This window comes from Gigantopelta aegis, chromosome 11, assembly GCF_016097555.1.
Source record: "Gigantopelta aegis isolate Gae_Host chromosome 11, Gae_host_genome, whole genome shotgun sequence".
Lineage (NCBI taxonomy): Eukaryota > Metazoa > Mollusca > Gastropoda > Neomphalida > Peltospiridae > Gigantopelta > Gigantopelta aegis.
In genome coordinates, this window is record NC_054709.1 from 14,275,495 (window position 1) to 14,297,770 (window position 22,276).

Below are 22,276 nucleotides of genomic sequence, written 5' to 3' on the forward strand. Positions count from 1 at the left end.
ACTAACTCACTGTCTTGGCTAACTCACTGTCTTGGACAGACAGCCCAGATAGCTGAAGTGTGTGCCCAAGACAACGTGCTTGAACCTTAATTGGATATAAGCACATAATTAAAGGAGACCGGACACCAAACCATATATATGGCGTAAACCACAACACGCAACTACCGCGCTCCCCTTATTGACTAAGTTAAGCATGCCAGTCTTGGTTGGGTTTTTTTTTCGCCGATCTCCGATGTTTGCCGGAAACTGTCGACAATTGATGAGCTAGACCCGTGATGTCATCGATGAGAGGAAAACTGAAGAAACTACCAAGCAGCGTGGATGAACTTAGCGATTCGAGTGACGAAGAATTGTGTCCAGCTTGTGCTAATGGCATCAAACCGTATCAGTTTGAACCACTTATCAGAGACTTTGTCCCTAATCCTGGAAATGTTGTCTTAGACGAAAATTTGGATGAATCAACTGCCGACGAAGACGAGAAAGCCACATGGCCATAGACTAGCATACAAGCATTTTTTAAAACATAATTTTTTATGACATTTTTAATGTAAACTGAAGCAAATGGACCTAATTAGAAGAAAAGCACACAAAATGTAATAATATTTCATCATAAATCTTGTTCAGCATAGATGTAAATATGACACGTCAGTGGATATTCCAGAGGCCGATTTTGCAAATTTGCAAAAAGCGTCCCCTCCTCACCAAAGCAAGATATAATAATTTAACAAAAAACTTTGTTCTCTTAACTAGTTACCCTCCAAGTTTTAATGTGTTTGGTTAAACCGTGTATTTTTAATTATTAAGAAAATGAGTTACCAGTCTGCCGAAACTGTCCACAGCCGGGTACAGAAACACAGAAATGTTGGAAAATATACTGTTGCCACATACTGACAATCACTTTACAACTAATATGTCTTATTGACAATATTAATATGTAGTTTTTGCATTTATTAATATAAAATACAACAGGCCCGTAGGAACTGGGGAGGGGCGGGCCTAGGGGCTTGTTCTCCATCACACACTCTAGGAAGAAAATGTATGTTTTAAATTTTCACTACTTTGCATAAATAAAGATGATATTAAGATAAAAAATCTAGTTTGTATCCCCCCCCCCCACACACACACACACTTCCTTTTATCTTTAGGATTTTGTAATCATGATTTCAAACCAACTGTTTCAGGTAGTTTGCTCCACATACTGACATAAAACACATTTGTTAGATATTGGAATAAAATAAAAATAATTACAATATATCCAGTGTTATTTTCTTTAATCATTCATGGAGGAAAAAGGAAGTCCTGATGAAAATATATTACAGGTAAAACAAAATAATATATGATGCTTATTCCATGTGGTAACTATTGTTAATTTTGCTTTAAATTGCTAGATGCCAAAAGTGATTAATTATATTATTTTATGGTAACAGTCGAAAATTAGACGACCAAAGGTACCAGGTTTTTTGCCAGAAAATAATTTGAGGGTACATAATAAAACAGGCCCGTAGGAACTGGGGGGTGGAGGGGGAGTGGAGGGGTGCCCCCCACTTGTGAGCTTTTCTTTATCACATTAATGTTTGCCATTGTAACCAAAATCTGATGTAGAGTTTATACCCAGTCTGTCAGTGCCCCCCCCCCCCCCCCCCCCCCTCCAAGTTGTTCCTACGGGCCTGTAAAAACTAAATATATTCAAAGGAGTATATTGGGTGGTTATAGGTTTGAAATGTTTTTTTTATTGAACATTTTATTTCATGCACTTTTATAAATTTTAAACAGCAATTATGTTACTATAATCTATCGAAAAAATCAAACATTATATATATATATATATATATATATATATATATATATATATATATATATATATATATATATATATATATATATATATATATATACACACATTAATTTCTGAGATTTTTTTAGTAGATAGGCTTACATATAGTTTACCCTCCGCACCCTCTGGCAGAAACCCAGGGTAGGTATTAAAATAATTATTTGGTGTAGAGTATTTTTTAATATGACATACAGAAAGCATTGAAAAGTACAATTTTATTATGCTTTAATAATCGACACTAGCTTTAAAATTATTTACCCATCATTCCTTCTGGCCAGAGTACATATGTTGTTCCTGCCAAAGTGTTAGCATTTTAATTTTAATGACAATATACTGAACTGACGATAAACATTGTTAACTAACGTAATAATTCACGTTTTGAAGGTGTTTATTATGAGGTTAACAAACCAACTAGATCAAGAGACGTTAGTATGGAGTCGTTATGGGCTGTCGGTGAAAATTAATTTGGTAATATAGGTAAATAAATGTGAAGTTTAAATATTCATATGTGAACAAAATACCTTTATTTAATGTATATCTTAAGTACATACTTGTTTTAATTTTCACATTGTAAATGTACTATAACCTGCTGTATTTAGTTGGTGTAAAGCCCGTTCGACGTCAATAATGCGTCCATGTTTTAAAACAACTCGTGGGGGTTTTGGAAATCGAAACCATGATGTTGGCCGTTTCTTGGGATGCATTGCTGTTACTGTTGCAGTTAAACACTGCGCAGTTAATCATCACATAATTACGTCGACAGTATATAATAACACTAATTATCTTGTAAATTAAATTTCCGATAAACCTGGAGACAAAAAAACAAAAGACGACTAAAAGGCACAACCAAAGAATCAACATGTGTACCGGTATTGCTTGGTAACTCTCACCGATGACGTATTGCCTCGCTTTCGTTCAGATCTATGCATAATCCCGCCCACTTCGGTTTTTTCCCCAAACCTAAGACGCGCAGCTGACAGGTGCCTCGTAGCGAGCCAGGCGTTAGAGTAATGCGGTCTTTGACGCTAACTTAATCCATTACACACTACATGTCTTTTGGTGTCCGGTCTCCTTTAAGTTTAACTGAAATGAAAGGCTATGGTATATGCTATCCTGTCTAAGGGAAAATGTATAAGAAAAAAAAGTCACCAGTGAGGTTTCAGTATTCAGTATTCTGTAACTATATTAGGGAAATGTTTTTGCATAATATTCACCTATACACAGCAATTTTAAACCAGTAACATTTGCAACAAGTAACAGAAGTGGGTTTCCTCTTTTGCAGCCAAGCTTTGATTTTAATCTTACGTTAAAGGGACAGTCCGGAGTTTGCTGTAATGTTTAAGATGTTATGGACTAACGGAGACTTTTTAACGATTGTAATTACATAGCAAATCTACTTTTCTGCATAAAATATTAGTGGCTGTATAATAAACGTGTTTCTGATCGTTCTAATATTTGTAGTACCGTAGGTTAAATTTCATTTTATTTCCTAAAACATATTTTTTCGTATGTACGAAATTATTTGAAGACAAAATCCAGTTTGGGCTTCTTACAAATATTAAGACAACCAGAAACGCATTGAATATACAGACACTAATATTGTAAACCAGAAAATATATTTAATATGTAAGTTTAATCGTAGAAATATTTTATTAGTCAGAAACATCTTACACTGCAGCAAACTCAGGAATGTCACTTTAAACTCGTGTCAGGTCAGGTCAGTGTGGTTTTAAAATGGGCAACAATCTTACTAAGATAATATTCCTTTCACCTCTTTCTCGAATGCATAGTTAACATATGGTGTTTTTGCTTTATTTGTCTTCTTTCTCGCCATATATTATTTTAACATTTCATAAATTTTTTACTTTGGCTGTGTATGCAGATTTAACATTTAGCATGTTGCAATCCCTGAAAGGAAATTGTTTATTTAACAATGCACTCAACACATTTTATTTACGGTTATATGGCGTCGGACATATGGTTATGGACCACAGATATATTGAGGGAGGAAACCCGCTGTCGCCACTTCATGGGCTACTCTTTTTGATTAGCAGCAAGGGAATCTTTTATATGCACCATCCCATAGACTGGATAGCACATACCACGGCCTTTGGTGTACCTGTCGTGGTGCACTGGCTGGAATGAGAAATAGTTTTCATCCCTGGATTTAATCAGACTTCATGTTTAAGGTTACACACCACCATTAATTACTCCATGCAATTGAATACAATTTCTATGTGAGAATATATTCTGTGAAAAATACAACACTGTCGAGAGGGTCATGTGACTAATATTTTTAGGGAGTGCTTTCCCTCAACAAGTACCATGTAAAAAAAATAAACCAGGGTTTGAAACGAATGCAAAATGCGATCAAAGCCCTATTTGGGTGACTTAAATATTAAGAAATAATGGTGTTAGTTGCCCAAATAATATCATTTGGGCAATCTTCTTTCTATAATACAAAATGTATATGAGCTACCATTAATAATTGTATGACATCTATTTATTCCACATTAAAATCTTTCTCGTTGGTCACAAAACTTAACGTATCGGCTTACCGTAATTTACCAACATTCATTTGTATTATAAATATTGATGTTGTAGACCGAATGCAGTCATTCTGATCCAGTTCATAACCATTTGGAACATCTCGGCCGAATACGCATTCAAATCCAAACATTCCCGAATGTTCGTCTTATTTTTTCGTTATCTGTTTTGTCGTGTTCTTATTTCTGTTGAGAGGTGTTTTCTTTTATCTTGTTTTAATTGGGGGTTTTAATTAACCAGTTAATTTGGTGTCTCTTTTCTCTTTTCTTTCTCACTTCTATCTCTCCCTCCCTCTTTCTATGCAAAAATGTACAATCAATCTGAACATATTTAGTCTAACAATACTCATTATGTATTATATATATATATTTAATGTTATTTATGTTCAACATTATCTGTAACATAGTGATTCAGGGCCCCATCCCTGACACTATCGACATTTCTGGGCTAATAAAAAAATAATAATAATAAAAAATTTTTTAATTGTTACCATTTTCGGAGTAAAATCACGATCATGATGTCCTCTGCCGGGTGGAATTTTCTTAAGCGTGCGCAAGAAGCAAAGGAAAAAAGCAAGCATGCCATGGAATTTTATTTGTTTTTCAGTTCTGTCTAGCACAAATGAAATTAGGTTCTGTTAGAATAAGGAGAACCTTACTCCCACTTCGTTTGTATCTATTTCTTACAAATACTTATATTAAACACTGAACACATGAATAACACTTCCTTAACACCTGAACAACAATTATGTTTGTAGCCCAGTTGGTTGTACATTTTTTTTCTTGTATTATATGTGAGCTATCCCTGGGGATTTTGCGTTGATGATGCAAACAAAAAATTATTAAGTTCAGACATTTTGTAAAATATGTACAAAATAAGTAAATAATTTGCTCAAGTCAGTGTTTTCTTCTTTTTTTTTTTATTTCAATATCATATATGTTGGTATCTTTGCTATCTAGAAACATATTTCAAATGATATGCTTATTTAAATATTTCGCTTAAAACCTGAAATCTGAATATTGCGTGTTTGGACTACCTAAAATAAGTTTGGGCGACTGAAAATGAAATGTTAGTGACCCAAATATTTTTTTGGCGAGTTTCGAGCAGTGATAAACATGGGTCGACCACAGAATTTTTCAATTAGCCACCCTCATGCCAGAGCACAGCCTCGTGTTGCTGTTACACAAGTGGCACTATATACCACTTGCACCATTGTTATCAGTCAGTACTACATATAACAAATAACTTCAAACCAATGGGTCATTTAAATACCACAGAGGTCAATCTACTTGTAATCATCAAAAGAAAGAAAGAAATGTTTTATTTAACGATGCACTCGACACATTTTATTTACGGTTATATGGCATCAGACATGGTTAAGGACCACACAGATTTTGAGAAAAAACTGGCTGTCGCCACTACATGGGCTACTCTTTCCGATTAGCAGCAAGGGATCTTTTATTTACTCTTCCCACAGGCAGGATAGCACAAACCATGGCCTTTGTTGAACCAATTATGGATCACTGGTCGGTGCAAGTGGTTTACACCTACCCATTGAGCCTCGCTGAGCACTCACTCATTGAGTCGGTATCTGGATTAAAAATCCCATGCCTTGACTGGGATCCGAACCCAGTACCTACCAGCCTGTAGACCGATGGCCTAACCACGACACCACCGAGGCCGGTATGTAATCATCAAAGAAAGATTTCAAAAGGTATATCAGAATTTTGTAGTGTTTTTTTTATTTTTTTTTTTTTTATGAGGAACTATTTCCTAAACCGGCTATAACAAGTAACGACATGGCAAATGGTGGTGTGTGTTGCATTAAAGGGGAATTATCACTCTGGCTTCCTATCACTCCCCTGGGCCTAGTTCAAGGAGAGTGATTTTTAGCTCCCCTTAGAATGTGAATTTATATGGTATGATCTTAGTAATAAAGTGAAACCCCTCTAAACCAGACACTTACAGAACCAAGTACAAAGTCTGTTTTTCAGGGGTATCTGGTTTAGAGAGATTAGTTCTGTACTGATATTTAAAATGGACCACAAGAAACGTTCAGTCCTTTCCATTTCGGTAGACCATTCAAAAATGCGCCAAATTTCCTTCATTCAAATTTTTCTCTTTGGATTAATCCTAAGAGTCATTCCAAATTCCATAGCACCAAAACCACCCCCAGCCTGCTACCAATTCCGATCTGACTGCTGGTTCTCCCTTATACCTGCCCGTGCAGGCGGTCCCCTCTCCCATCCACCCAAACCCTTTCCTGTCCAAAACCAACACATGTGCCCATGACAAGCATGTGCAACAACAGCTTGCTCTAAATGTGCATGTTAAACCCTATGACTTGACCTGACCTGACCTGACCTGACCTAACATCCATTTGGGAGGGAATTCTGGTTAAGCAGGTTGGGAGGGCATTCTGGCCCCTTATAATTATAATATACGTTAGTGGAGCAATTGGTCACTCCCCTCAATTTTGTTTTCAACAATGTCTGACTAATATTTAACATTTAGATCAAGCATGTTGCAATTCCTGGATTTAATGTGTTTGTGATCTTTTGTTTATTCGTTTTTCTCTCTGGGCATTAACATTTGGTTTGCATGTCTAATTTATTGTCTTACCTTCCCTTTGTATTGCATCTTATTGTAGCAGGCTTTCTATTGCGCACGGCCCCTACCAAAAACCAACAAGCAAACTGGGCCTTTAAGAGGTAACTAAAAACAAACCTGTGTTGAGCAGCCACCTGAGTTATATCTACAGCGATGCTTAGCCTAAATTAACATGGAGGGGGAGAGGGGGATATGCTTATGACTGTTGGTACCCTTATTATTAAGATATATAAATTTAGGACGGCAGTAAAGTAAGTTAGCATCTTTTATTTGCTATTTAACACTGGTTTACTTTAGCCTACACTAATATAGATTATTTGGGAGCATAATACATTTTGCTTTGATTACAAAGGGTGGTTGCTTAATACAGGTCAGTTTGTATGACCGGTACATAGAGAATAACTAATTAATGACGTTGGATATCTGCTTTATCCTGTGTCTATTATTATCTATTATGTCAATAGAAAGGTGGTTGCAGGATAAATTATTGTCCGAACCAAATTGTTAACAACTACGAAAAATTACTCTCCTACCTTTAATTGCTGTTAGATTTCCTCCAAAGTTTGTCCAGACACAAATCTTGAAAAAACCATTACAATGACACAGATTCCATACTAGATGATAACCATGTCACCTATATCGACTTTGCTGAGAGCGCATAGGGAAAAAAGCATGTAATTTTGTATCAGCTGCCATTTTGACTTTTTATGGAATATTCTTCAAGAGGGGTGAAAGGATAGGACTTAATCTAACAACATCATAACATGTTATGATATAAAAGCAAACGTGATGACGTCATATTATTAATTTTTTAAATTATTATTATTATTATTATTATTTTAAAGATACCACTAGAGATCATCGATTTCATATTAATTGTGTCACATACTTTGGAGGCTTTCACCCCTCTTGAAGAGTATTCCATAAACAAGCAACATGGCAGACGGCAGAAAACTGCATGTATTTTTCCCTATGCAATCTCAGCAAAGACAATATCGGCGACATCGTTGCAGTCTCGTGTGTGGAATCTGTATATCTGTAGTGGGTTTTTTTACGATTTGTGTTTGGACAAACTTTAGAGGAAATCTAACGGCAATTAAAGGTAGGAGAGTAATTTTTTGTAGTTGTTAACAATTTGGTTCGGACAATAGATTAATTTATAGAGTGGAAAGGTGGCTTTCAAATCTGTGGATGATCTGGCCCCGTTCTTATAATCCTTAAAGTCTAGACTTTAATAAAGTCCAGACTTTAACGTCATGGCAACGCCATTCAAATAGCATTACGTTAAAGTCTGGACTTCATTACGTTAAAGTCTGGACTTTATTAAAGTCTAGACTTTAAGTTTTATAAGCACGGGGCCAGGTTGTCTTCAAAGAACACACACTTTAACTTTCTAACATATTCAGTCACATGACTTTCACTTAACCTTTCAAGGTCGATACTCATTTGTTCGGGTGTTGTCTCTGATTAGATTATATAAGTTTTCCCTAGTTTGTTTCGGAATAATGCGGCACCGTGTTTCAGTAGTCTAGCACAATATTGCCTTAATCAGCACCATGCTGCCCTGAGATTAAACAAGCCTTTTTCAATAATTACAGTAAAATAATACAATTTCTGTTACATTCGTTACAATATAACGTCTTCCCATTGGTCCAGACGTAGCAACAGAGTTTGTTCAATTCTTGATGAATGTAAAAATTACGTCGTAAGAGAAAGTCATATCTGATGACGTCATTTTATATGGGCAAGTTGTCTTATTGAGCATTATTGTTTACATCTTCATAAATCAAGGCTAATATTCGTTCCTCGTATTCAGCCTTGATACATGTCGTCAAGAAATCGTGCCACAAAATGCTTAAATTTCATTGGATGCAATGAGATCTGATTGCAGCGAATCGCAACGCTCCTTATAGATTCCCTTGTTGTTGTAAACAAAGATGGCAGCGTCAGCGTCCGGCGGTTAATTTTTGATATTGCTTTCAAGATTGTCACATGTTACCGATGCTGTGATTGGTCAGCGATGTCATCGTGTAAGGGACATAATCGGTGTTATAAATTTTCTTCCAATAGAGGGCTCTAGTAGTGGATATCAGTAATCTTGACTACATGTATCAAGGCTGAATACGAGGAACGAATATTAGCCTTGATGTATGAAGATGTATTGTTTATGGACCTAAATTAATTCGAATTAAAGTATGAAGTTTTAGTGTTATTATTAGCAAGTGTGATTCAAATTTAATTATAAGTATTGTCTGTTATTTCTTTTACGTTCATCTGGGTATGAACAAAACAAATCACCCGCAAACTTATGTGAGAACGGCTTCGCCGATTCACACAGTTTGCAAATGATTTTTTTTGTTCATACCCAGATGAATGTAAAAGAAATAAACAGACAATCTTTAAATACATGTACACTTATAATGAACATGCTTAGAACGAACTACTGCATAGAACGAAGTGATTGTAAAGTCACATTTTATCTCCCTATACATTACTAACCAAGTTGTTCAAATGTTTACAATGAACTACTGCTATAACGAACTAACCATCATAGTCCCTCTGGTTCATTATAAGAATACTTTACTGTAAATAAAAAATAGATCTAAATTTATTAAACACTCAGAAAATTTATTATTAATTAATAAAATATCTCTGTGATATATTTTGCCATTCATTTATTAAAGCATGCACGTTAATTACATTTATTTTTATTTCTATTGATTTTTTTTTACCTTTAATGTAAAAAAGCGAGCTCTGAAAATGATGGAAATGCCCCAAAAGTGTTTTAGTCTACCATGCCTTATAAAATGTTTAGGGAAATAATTAAATGTCCTTGTATGTAACTTGTCCTTTAAAGGTTTACTTCCCCTTTTCAGGTCTTTCAGCACGAATCTAATTAGTCTTACATAAGGCACGCAGAAGTCGTCATGGAGACAGAATCTACATACGTCCTCACAAGTGTAACTTCTGACCTTAGCTAGCAGCAATGAAGACACTTTTGAAAATTGGTTTAATGAGTGAAGAAATGTTACCATGATTTTACAATTTAGTGTAGCACTACTACGTAGTAGCGTATGTTTATGTAATTGTGAGTTTATATATCTGTGTACAAGTAGTGCATGCTTATATAATTATGAGTTTATATATTCATGTTCGAGTAGTGCATGTTTATGTAACTATACAAAGAGGTGACCACTAAGGAGCCATTCTACAAATGCTGATCCAGGGGGATGGCAAGGGGTGTATGCCTACCCACTTTTTTCGACATCAAAGAAAAGAAAAAAGTTTTGTCAAACACATCAGGCACTACGCACCCCACCTCCCATCTCCTTCACAAATATCCAGATATCAGCATTTTCATGATGTAAAAAACAAATGCGGTAGGATGAGAGGTTGTTACTGCCAGCTTACAGTGTTAAAACAGATAAAAATACCCCTTGCAAGATCAATATTTTCGATGTAAACACTTGGCAGAGGGAAGGGTGCAGCAAAATGTGTTTTCAATACATGTACTTTAAGTACTGTGAACTGGAGACATTTTTGTTCCCCCAGTTTGCACTATTTAAAATCTGTTTACACATTTTTCAGAAAAGGAGTAAATTGCCAAATTTGTGTACAAATTTTAGACTGAGTTTTCTAGGTTATCGAAACAATAATCTACGCATTCAGCCAAGTCTGATTTATATAGCTCATTACAATCAGTCGCAGCCATTGATCCGTTATGACCTTTACATTACCATTTGTCAGGAAGATAACATTTTAAAAAATTAAATAAAAAGTATTATGGTTATGGTTTGTGGCTATTTTAGCTATCCAAAAGCTATTAAAGTAAGTTTCGGAAAAAAGCCAAGTTCTCTTAACAAATCCACGAGTTTTCTGCCTTACAGAAAAAATGGAAATATTTTATTTAACGACACACTCAACATATTTTATTTACGGTTATATGGCGTTGGACTCTGCCTTACAATGTCTTCGGGTATTTTCTGTATTTTAAACACTGAAAGTGCATGCACCTCCCCCCCCACCCCCACCATCAGGCAGCCCTCCCTCTGGCTCCCCCCTCAACTGAATGTTTAGTTCATGTTCTAGAACCTAAGATCAAGTGAGAAAGATGGTCTTCTGTTGATAGTGGCATGTCTAGTAGAATTACATAATAGTGTTATTGTGGAGATTAAATATGGTTATGACGTCTTTTTGGTTGTTGCTGTTTGTGATACATTTTATCTGTCATGCTTATGCTAGTGTTCATTATTTAATATGTGTTCATTATTTACAGTAAAATAATCATAATTATAAATTATATAATAAGTTTAAAAAAAAACCCCCAAAAACAACATTTCTTTTTTGTAATTACAATTTTAGCAATTTTCATATATAAAAAAGTCTATATTATTTCATCATGAATGACATTAATTATCAGACAAGTTATTAGTTATGAGGTAATTTAATTATTGTATTTCTTGTTTTTAGCCACAAATTATATCACAGATGGCAACCACTTTTTAAAACAATTTTTTTGTTTTAATGAAATAAATTTACATGGCTAGCTCTGGGTGTGCAAAACATTTTGCCAAATTATGTCCAAAAATGCAAATATCAATTATTGCATTAATTTTCTTTTGCCAAATTAAAATAAAATTCACCAATTGGCAAGTGCCAGAGCTAGCCCTTATTTATAACTGCATCCTTGAGATAAATACTTACCAAGATAATAAATCTCAACTTGTATACTGCTACTTTTAACTAATTAAATGTACAGTTCCATGGAAATATTTTACAAAGGTGTAATAACAACATAAAGTGCAATATTATCTTTGTTCGTGTTCTTTTAAAATGTGTAGATGCTATTTTAGTAAATGCATGACTGTATATATTTGAAACCCTTTGTTTTATAATTGGGTATATTCACCTTTTATTGAAAAATAGGAATGTCATCACGTCATAATGGAATATTTAGTAAAAGAAATAACAGTTTTAACGGGTATGTACAAATAAATGTATAACAATCATCGATGTTTAGACATTTATTAAATATCCATAAGCAGAGAAGAGAAATTGAGTAAATTGTGTGCTAGGTTTATTAATTTTAAATTTTTAGATCTTCAAAATGTAAAGTACGGCAACTGTGCAATGTGAATACGATTTTACGCAAAAAAGACTTGATTTTTATGCCACTGCAATATTTGAATGTTATATTGCTGTGTGAATGAATAGTTGTAGAATTCACATTTAGTATCTCAAGGAAATTTTTACAATTTATGCCTTGTTCGCAAAATTTACATTAAATATTTTTTACATTTAATATCTTGTACACAAATACATCACTTAAATGTAAAATGTACATTTGTTAGCATGAATGCAAAATTGTTATATATTGATCTAAAAATGTTAAGCATAGCAAAAAAAATTGTTTAATATTTGAATACACAACATTTTTACTGTTTACATACAAACCTGTGACAAATTATCACGCAATTCCCTTTAATGTCTTTACTTTTAATTAACCTGCATTTTTAATTAACCTGCATATCTGTGTGATGTTTGATATTATAACAATTACTACGTATCCATATGCTGTAAATCAATTTGCTTACAAGATAATAAAAGAAGTTGGTGATAAATACAGAAATTGATGTGAGTTATTAGGAGTTGTCATAAAAAACAACATAAGACTAAAAGTGAGTTTATTCAATATACAAAAATACTGTATTAACCATGACTGAATTTATTTACATGTATGTGTTAAAATAGACAAAAATACTCTGTATTTATGAGTTTTAGCATATTTTAACAGAGGCCTACAGGTAGCTTCCATATACGCAGGTACGCAACTGCGTACCACCTGAGATTACAATTTTTTTTAATATTAAAATATATGATGTAAATGTGTGTATGCGTTTTATTCCATTGCTGAAAAAGTCTGCGTACCACCTCAAAATTCCAAGCTAGGCCCCTGATTTAATATAATAATTGTGCTTACTGTCACAAATTGAATTTTTCATTATTTCGAGGTGTACTGCTTTTTTTCTGCTATAAATTTCACTGCTTATTCTTGGGACGTGTTTAGAGTAACTGATCTCACTTTGGTGCTATGTATGATAGACGTTACAATGTGTTAGTATTTCTCTTGGCTTACATTCCTCTTTTGTGCTATCTACTATTTTGCTACCAATTATTTAATGATTTTTGTGTTATTTTGTTTTATTAAACCTGCTGATTTTGGAGAACAGATTACATTTGCTCATCTTGCTAGATTTTCCATAAGTCAAAATGAAAAAAAAAAAAATGAAATGTGTATGTTTTGTTTAGTTTCCTCCATTTTAAAAGCACAATGTCCCAGTTTGAATTTCAAAATTGCCAACTTTTTTCCAAAACAAAGAAAGTTCATCTTATTTCATCTTTCGGAAAAGAGTGTAACAATCTTACATGCCATGATGGCAAATTCCAAGGTTTACCGTGAACATTGTGTAACATAACAGATTAAAGAGACTATCCTGAATATATGTAGCCATTTTATAAAGTTTAATATTTTTATATTATTAAAATTATAACCTACTTGCATTTTACTGCTTAGAATATGAATATCTCGGTAACCGAAATATTTCTGAGTATTGTATATGTTTTGCTTTATCTCGAAATAATTTTGTAAGTACGAATTTATTATTTCGTCCAGCAGCCAAACATAATTTGAAATAATTTGGCCAACCAAACATAATTTGAAATAATTTGGTCATTCCAAATGTATATACATGTATCTGTATAAAGCTTTTTATTTTAAACATGTTATGTAAAATAGTGTTTTAAAACCACAGAAAAAAAAGTAGGAGGTGTTTATTTTGTTGGGGTGAACAAACGGAAGTCTTGCTGGGGCTGAAAACACAAGATGGTGCCTTTAAAAGTAGTTACTGTCTAACCACACTGTACAGATATTTCAAGATGTATGAGAATTGAAAACACTTCAACTGATTGTTATTAAAGCAAGGTTGTGTTCACACTGGGCATACATGTAATTACGAACCACTTAAATTACTATCTGACACTTTAAACCAATTTAGGGGTGTTTTGTGCAGCACTGATATTTTATCAGTAGACAAGCTTTGTGGAATTCCCCATTGTTATCTTCACTGGATAAAGCTAATATACTATATCATTAACTTGTTAAAGGTGTACTGTCATGGTTTTAAGGACCTTATTTCTCTAAAAGTACATTAATTGTTGGAAACCAAATCTAGCTATCGCATCACCTTAACTGAACCATGGTGGAGTGAAATCCATGTCATCCCTCTTGGCAATTGTAGTTGATGAATTATGGACCATTGCTATAATTCAATTATGTTTACAAAATGTCATTAATAAATGGAGAATGGTGGTTATGAAGATGGTTGAATAAAGTACATTTAGGGACAAATCAAATTATTTTTGTTCAGGTAATACTTTGTTAAACCATTAAATAGGTCAGTGGTCTGTGACAATATGCCTTTAACAGGCCTGAGTGGTGTCGTGGTTAAGCCATCAGACATAAGGCTGAAAGGTACAGGGTTCGCAGCCTGGTGCCAGCTCCCACCCAGAACAAGTTTTAACGACTCAATGGGTAGGTGTAAGGCCACTACACCCTCTTATCTCTCGCTAACAATTAACAACTAACCCACTGTCCTGGACAGACAGCCCAGATAGCTGAGTTGTGTGCCCAGGACAGCATGCTTGAATGTTAATTGGATATACATTGTAAGCATGAAAATAAGTTGAAATGAATTAATTAACTAAAAATAACCATAAAACTGACAAGTCATACATGTAGTTTTGCTGTTATTGGTATTTTTTGTAATTGTTTGTAACATCAAGCTGTTAATGTTTTGCTTCTTGGTTTTTATCTCAGTTGTACAAAATGTTAATTATGTTAGGAAATAACTGAGACTAATTTTATTTTTTTAGTTTTGCTATTGAGAACTGTTATTTTTGTTATTGTACACAATATCAGTCGGTTTCTTTTATTTCTTATTTTTAGTTGTACAAAATGTTAAATATGTTAGGAAATAACTGAGACTAAAAATGGTTTTTAGTTTTGCTATTGATAACTGGTATTTTTGTTATTGTATGCAATATCAGTAAGCTGTTTTTGTTTCCTGTCTGTTGTACCAAATGTTAAATATGTTAGTAAATAACCGAGACAAATTAATCTGTTTTTTCTTTCTGTTTTTTCTTTTTTGCTATTGAGAACTGTTATTTTTGTTATTGTACACAATATCAGTCGGTTGGTTTTGTTTCCTATCTCAGTTGTACAAAATGTTAAATATGTTAGGCAATAACTGAGACTAATTTTTTGTTTTAGTTTTGCTATTGATAACTGGTACTTTTATTATTGTATGCAATATCAGTCTGTTGTTTTTGATTCTTATTTCAGTTGCACCAAATGTTAAATATGTTAGGAAATCACTGAGATAAAAAAATATTTTAGTTTTGTATTAATAACTGGTATTTTTGTTATTGTACACAATATCAGTCTGTTGTTTCTCTTTCCTATCTCAGTTGTACTAAATGTTAATTATGTTAGTAAATAACAGACAAATTAATCCTCTTTTTTTTCTCTCTTTTTGTTTTTTGTTATTAATAACTGGTACTTCTGTTATTGTATGCGATATCAGTCTGTTTCTTTTGTTTCCTATCTCAGTTGTACTAAATGTTAAATATGTTAGGAAATCACCGAGACTCATTTTTTTGTTTGTTTTAGTTTTAGCTATTGGTAACTGGTATTTCTGTTATTGTATGTGATATCAGTCTGTTTCTTTTGTTTTTGATTTTAATTGTACAAAATATTAAATATGTTCGGAAATAAGTCGGAAACAGGGTTTGTGCCAGCTCTAGTATCATGAATTTTATTATCTTATCTCAAGTACTCTTGAAAAAATCTGTATTATACAAAAGAAACGTCCAGTTTTTATCTTTTTAACTTTATTGTGTAGGTGGGGTTTTTTTTTTATAAGGTAGATAGTTTTAAGACAAACACATTTGATTTAGTTATCTTGTCTAGTCCAGATGATCTCAAAATTTAATGATGCCCTTCAAAAAACTATTATTTTGTCAAGGTCAAGTCGGGTCATAGGGTTTAACATGCACATTCAGAACAAGCTGTTGTAGCACACGCCTGTCATGGGCACAGGTGTCGACTTGTCAAGGTAGACTGAGGGAGATCACACTTATAGGAGGCGGGATGTAGCTCAGTTGGTAGAGTGCTCGAGTGAGGTGTTTGTATCGTAGGATCGATTCCCCTCAGTGAACCTGTTCTCTGAATGTTCCCCCCCCCCACCATATCCCAACCAGTGCACCATAACTGGTATATCAAAAGCTGAGGTATGTGATATCCTGTCTGTGGGAAAGTACATATAAAAGATCCTTTTATACTGAAGGAAGGAAGGAACTGTTTTATTTAACGACACACTCAACATATTTTATTTATGGTTATATGGCGTCGGACATATGGTCAAGGACCACACAGATATAGAGAGGAAACCTGCTGTCGCCACTTCATGGGCTACTCTTTTTAGTTAACAGCAAGGGATCTTTATACTGATGGAAAATGATATGTCAGAATTATCAAATATTTGACATCCAGTAGCTGATGATTAATTGATCAATGTGCTCTAGTGGTGTCATTAAACAAAACAATTTTTTAACTTTGTCATTTATATCTTATTTTGTCTTTCAATATATTTTTGACATTTTTCTGAGAACAGCATCTGCAAAAATCATTTGGATTTAAAGAAAAAACAACAATTTGACGTCTGTATTTTCCAGAAAAATGTTTCTCCTATCAGAAAGTTTGATACTAATGCTTGGGCCAATCAGAAACAGTGACACAATCAATGACACAATTGATTATCACCTCTGTGAATAGTATCAACTGATTAGGTTTTTTCTTGTTCCAACCAGTGCATCATAACTTGTCAAATGCCATGGTACATGTACGTGTTTTGCAGGAGCTGTCTGTGGGAAAGTGAATTTAAAAGATCCCCTGCTGCTAATGGAAAAATGCAGCAAATGTGTGGATGATTCATTTTTGTTCATACCGCAATGAATGTAAAAGAAATAACAGACTTATATGGTTTCAGGGTTTTCGCCAGAGGGTAAAATGGGTAGGTTGCTATACCCAAATTTTTTGGCAGATTTTATTTTTTTGAAGTTAACCTTTTGACAAAATTAATGACTCTTATCATTACTGTATGATTTTCTTAACTCTAACCCTAAACCCAACCCATTTTCTTTCTTGGGGAGGCCCCCATACCCCCTATATAGGCTTTGGTTGCATTCAGCACGCACATTGTAAGAATACAATTTCACAGAGCCATACCCAAAAATTTCTTTCTGGCAGAAACACTAGGTTTTTAGTTTTGATGGAGGGTTGGGGGTCAAGAAAAGTTGACACATTTGTAGTGGAGGGGGCATCATTCTATTTTGAGACAATCCCTCATTGAAAGTCATCGAAGAGGAATTTAGAGTTGCATTAAGCCTAATACATGTGAATAGTTTCTGATTTTGACACTGCAAGCTTCATGCATTGCATGTGCAGGCTGATCTCAAGTTCTTTTAAAATCTTGTTCATTGTAGGTGTGCTCTGGCCCATTTCAAATGGGTTTTGTCTATGCTTTTAAAAGTATGGCTTTGTTATTACAGTGAAACTTCTCAAAACCGGACCCTCTGTAAAATGGAACTCCCTCAAACCAGATGTTTTTTTACAGAAGAGAACCTCTCAAAAACCGGACCCTCTGTAAACTGGATTTCCCTCAAAACCGCACGTTTTTACGGCACCTTTTTAAATATCTTTTTATATATCTTTTTATATACAGAAGAGAACCTCTCTAAACTGGATACCTCTTAAAACCAGACTTTTTACTTGGTCCCGAGGGTGTCTGGTTTAGAGGAGTTTGACTCTATATTCCTCACCGGCTCAGATAGCATTATAAGATGATCTGTCTGCTCCATAAACTCATGTCTAGTTTATCAGCAATCATATCTTTGTTGTCACAACAAGCCGATTCTTGCATAATGTTTGTCTTTCTGTTGAACTGCATATCAAGTTTCACTTCCATCCATTTCTTGTATATAGTTTGATGAACAATTGCTTTAAATCAGTATTTTCTAAAGCTTTTGAAAGTCTGTTCTGTTTTCTATGATTACACATGCACACGTTCACACACACAAACTTAAAAGATGGTTGTAAATAATCTGTGAAGATATATTAAATTTTGCATTTGCAGCTTGTAAGAAAATAATTTAAATTACTGCAAATACCATTCGAATGACTCCCATTAGCACAATGTGCTGAGTGATTTCTTTTGTCACAATTTTAGTTAACTTGTTATAAATCAAATCTGGTAAGCAATAACAGGATCGTCTTAAGAATATTTGAGGCCCCTGGGCAAAGCAATGTACTGGGGCCTCTATTTAATATGAACCTTAATTTTTATTTTTCAAATTGAATTTCAGGGCCCCTAAAATAGCAGGGACCCCAGGCAACTGCCCAGTGTGCCCATGTGATAAGATGGCACTGAATAGTGATCACCTTTGAGTAGGTTTTCATAGAAATATTGTTAATCTCCTCTTGTTTGGCCCATGTACATCCTTCTGTCAGAGAGTAAACGGGGTTTCTGCCGGAGGGTAAATGGGGGTTTCTGAGGGAGGGTAAACAGGGTTTCTGCCGGAGGGTAAAGAGGGTTTCTGCCGGAGGGTAAACAGGGTTTCTGCCAGAGGGTAAAACGAATATGGCACCATACTCAAAATATTTAGCAATTGTTTTTTAAGTTAACCATTCAACAAAATTAATTTCTCTTATCATTACTGTATGATTTTCTTAACCCTAACCCTAAATGTAACCCATTTTCTTTCTGGGGGAGGCCCTTTATACCCCCTGTTGACTTTGGTTGCATTCAATTCCATACCGCCATAACCAAAAATTTCTTTCTGGCAGAAACGCTTACCTCTACATATTATTTAAACCCCCCAATCCCACAAACTGCACATTTTTCAAAGCTTCAGATGTAACGATATAGTCCTCAGTTGTTCCTTGTACTATATATATATACATTTAACTCACATTTTATATATGCATGTTAATATATATTTTGTAATGTATGCATAATTTTGTTAATTATTGTATATATAGATTTCAGTATAAATTATTCTTTCCCCTATTGATGGTAATAAGGTTTTTGTAGTGCTGAATATGTAGAGTTAGGTTAGATTAATACCTGGCTAAATACTGTGATGTGTTTGGAATGTTTTTTTCCATAATAAAATCTGAAACAAACTTGTTTTTTTTGTTTGTTATTAGATTAAGGTTATTAGAGGTTTAACAGACAGGGGTCGAGAAATCTGCACTCTGTCAGTCACAGGCCAATCTTGGTAGTAAAGTCCGAGTTGGTATAATGGAATAGCATTGTTTTACCTTCGGTTGCAGAATTTCACTGTTTAAAAAAGGTCCACCAAATTGGAAACAGTTAAAAGTTTGTTTTGTTTAAGGACACCACTAGAGCACATTGATTTATTAATCATCGGCTATTGGATGTCAAACATGGTCATTTTTGACAAAGTCATAGAGAGGAAACCTGCTACATTTTTCCATTATCAGGATAGCACATACCACAGCCTTTGATATACCAGTTGTAGTGCACTGGCTGTGACGAGAAATAGCCTAGTGGATCCACTGATGGGGATCGATCCCAAACCGACTGTGCATCAAGTGAGTGCTTTACCACTGGGTTACATCATTCCCCAAATTGGAGAGAGGGACCGAAAAACAGACCGTTAAAATTTCCAAAATATGTATTACTTCTTTTGTTACTGTAAATCATTTAATAATAAAAATTATACAGATGAAATGGTTTTGACACTTTGGTTGTCATGGCAGCCATATATTGTTATAAAATACAAACTGCATACTAAATATCATGACAGCAAAAATTAATTCTTCAATTTGGAAAAGCATGTTTATTATATTTCACCCCAAAGGAATACATTATACAAACATTATATTTGTAAGCCATATACATGTAGTCATAAAAAAAATGTACAAATACAGGATTGGATACAGAATTTTGTAAAGGCAGGGCTTCTAGATTATGGTAGCCCCACTCCCATGGCTAGTGATATTCAATGTTGAGCTAGTAAATAACTACTATTGCCATACCCGATGGCTAGTGTAATTTTTTTGGTCAAATGTTGCAGTTACGTCTATTTTGTAAATATGAATATCCTGCCCCAACCCCAATCCACTAATATTAGTGTTTTCAATCACTAGCTCCCTCTTTAGGTGACATGTCTGATTATTACTATTATTTAGTAAAATTGTATTAACTTGAAGTAAAGATGGGCTAGTGAATTTTTAATCATGGCTGGTAAATCCTTTTAATCACTGACCCCATGGCTAGTGGATTTTATAAAAATTCTAGAAGCCCTGGTAAAGATGGTGGGGGTCACACAATTCTAAAACATTTGTCAAAGGCCAATGAGCTGAAATCTCTAAGGGAACAAGATCTAAAGGGAAGTTTGGGGGCGTGCTCCCCAAAACATTTTTACAGAAAGATACTCAGAGACGCATTTTCAGGGCAAATATAGTGTTGAATATTGTGGATGATATGTATATGTATTTCTTTTCTTTAAAAAACAAGAAGAGAAAGTAATTTAAAATGACACTTAAAAGAGGCAACGAGGGCTGCACACGACCTATTTGATCCCCAATATTAAAACATTTTATGTAGTTCTTTTAATGGTTAGTTTACCCAGAAAGCACCAAATTTATATTACTGCAAGGGCATTCCCTTCCAAACTGACATCGAAAAAGTTTTGTTTCGGTTTTCCGATCGATTACGAACATGTGACGAAGAAGTCTGACTTGGATATTCAAATTAGGTTTATCCTGTTTTAATACAGTCTGTTGTATCGTAGTTTTTAGTAATAATGCCTACATTGTCTGATATGATAGATTATTGGTAGAAGAATACAACTTTTTGTTTTAATTCATCCATTTGCATTAACTCATATTTGGGATCTATCGCAACACATCCAATCAACTATTTGCTTAGTCCGAACGGACGTAGAAAGTAAAGTTTTGACTTAATGTGTACCCTACACTACCATTTGCATTCCCTTCCAAACCCATAGAGACATTGTGCTTTCAGAACACAATGCAAAATAATATTTCAGGTGGATATATTTTTTTTTTGCAATAAGTCAATCACACACCTGTTTGATTTTACAAGATCTACTCTATACTAAATATTAACCAGGTTAGCTTTCTGTTTTTTGTGATAAATATTGTCGCAGTAATTTTTCTGCCTTGTTGCGATTGCCGACTTTGTTGACCTTTCCCCGATACTTTCTAAGATGGCCTGCTCCTTTCCCTTCCATTATGTCACAGATCCTGAAATGAAAGGAATGTTTGTTTAACAACAACTCAGAAACATTTTAAACTACAGCTTTCTGGGGTCTAAACATGGTTATTTCAAATACTTGAGACAAATTGTGAAACACCCCCCCCCCCCCCCCCCCCCCCAACTCATCCCATTTTAAACAACTGCTACTGTGAAATCACATTTATTCATGGTGGCCTAATTTTCGTGGAAGTGCATTCAATGTATATATCCAGCCAGTGCACCACGACTGGTACATCCAAGGCAGTGGTATGTGCTGTCCTGTCTATGGGATGGTGCATATAAAAGATCCCTTGCTGCCAATCGAAAAGAGTAGCCCATGAAGTGGCGACAGCGGGTTTCCTCCTTCAATATCTGTGTGGTCCATAACCATATGTCTGACGCTATATAACCATAAATAAAATGAGTTGAGTGCGTCGTTAAATAAAACATTTCTTAAATTTCTTTAATTTCTTTTCAATGTATATAAGAACAAGGACAAAAATATATTACATATGATATAAAGTTATGATACGACCTTTTCATTCCTCAAATTAAAGTACACAACAAAACGTGTATTTTAAGCCTTGGTTAGACCGAGTTACGACGTCGTGCAATGGGGTGAGATTCTAGATATCTATGATTGTCCCTGATTCGACTATGATATTACAATCTTAGTTGTGTGGGGTTACACTGGAAATGATGGGTCTGTGACGCATCTGAGACAATCGTAGGGAAATTGTACGACGGTTGTACGAGGTCGTACGACGGTTGTACGAGGTCGTACGACTTCACTATGATTGTCTGCCGACAAGCTGACATCATTGTAGGAACATGTCTTACGATCCAACATGATGTTGCACAACATCGTGGGAAGGTCATG

General features: G+C 34.4%; 2 protein-coding genes across 2 annotated transcripts in view; one reads left to right on the forward strand and one right to left on the reverse strand.

Moving 5' to 3' along the window:
• Positions 1–14,285, forward strand: part of LOC121385035 (transmembrane protein 245-like) — a 61,014-nt gene extending 46,729 nt beyond the window's left edge. The window contains exon 17 of the mRNA XM_041515571.1: positions 9,868–14,285. Coding sequence (XP_041371505.1) covers positions 9,868–9,887 — 20 coding nt within the window. The 3' untranslated portion in view covers positions 9,888–14,285. The remainder of the gene's footprint in view (positions 1–9,867) is intronic.
• Positions 14,286–19,957: 5,672 nt separating this feature from the next.
• The window catches only part of LOC121385408 (alanyl-tRNA editing protein Aarsd1-like), a 30,316-nt gene continuing 27,997 nt past the window's right edge, over positions 19,958–22,276 (reverse strand). The window contains exon 13 of the mRNA XM_041516077.1: positions 19,958–21,404. Coding sequence (XP_041372011.1) covers positions 21,272–21,404 — 133 coding nt within the window. The 3' untranslated portion in view covers positions 19,958–21,271. The remainder of the gene's footprint in view (positions 21,405–22,276) is intronic.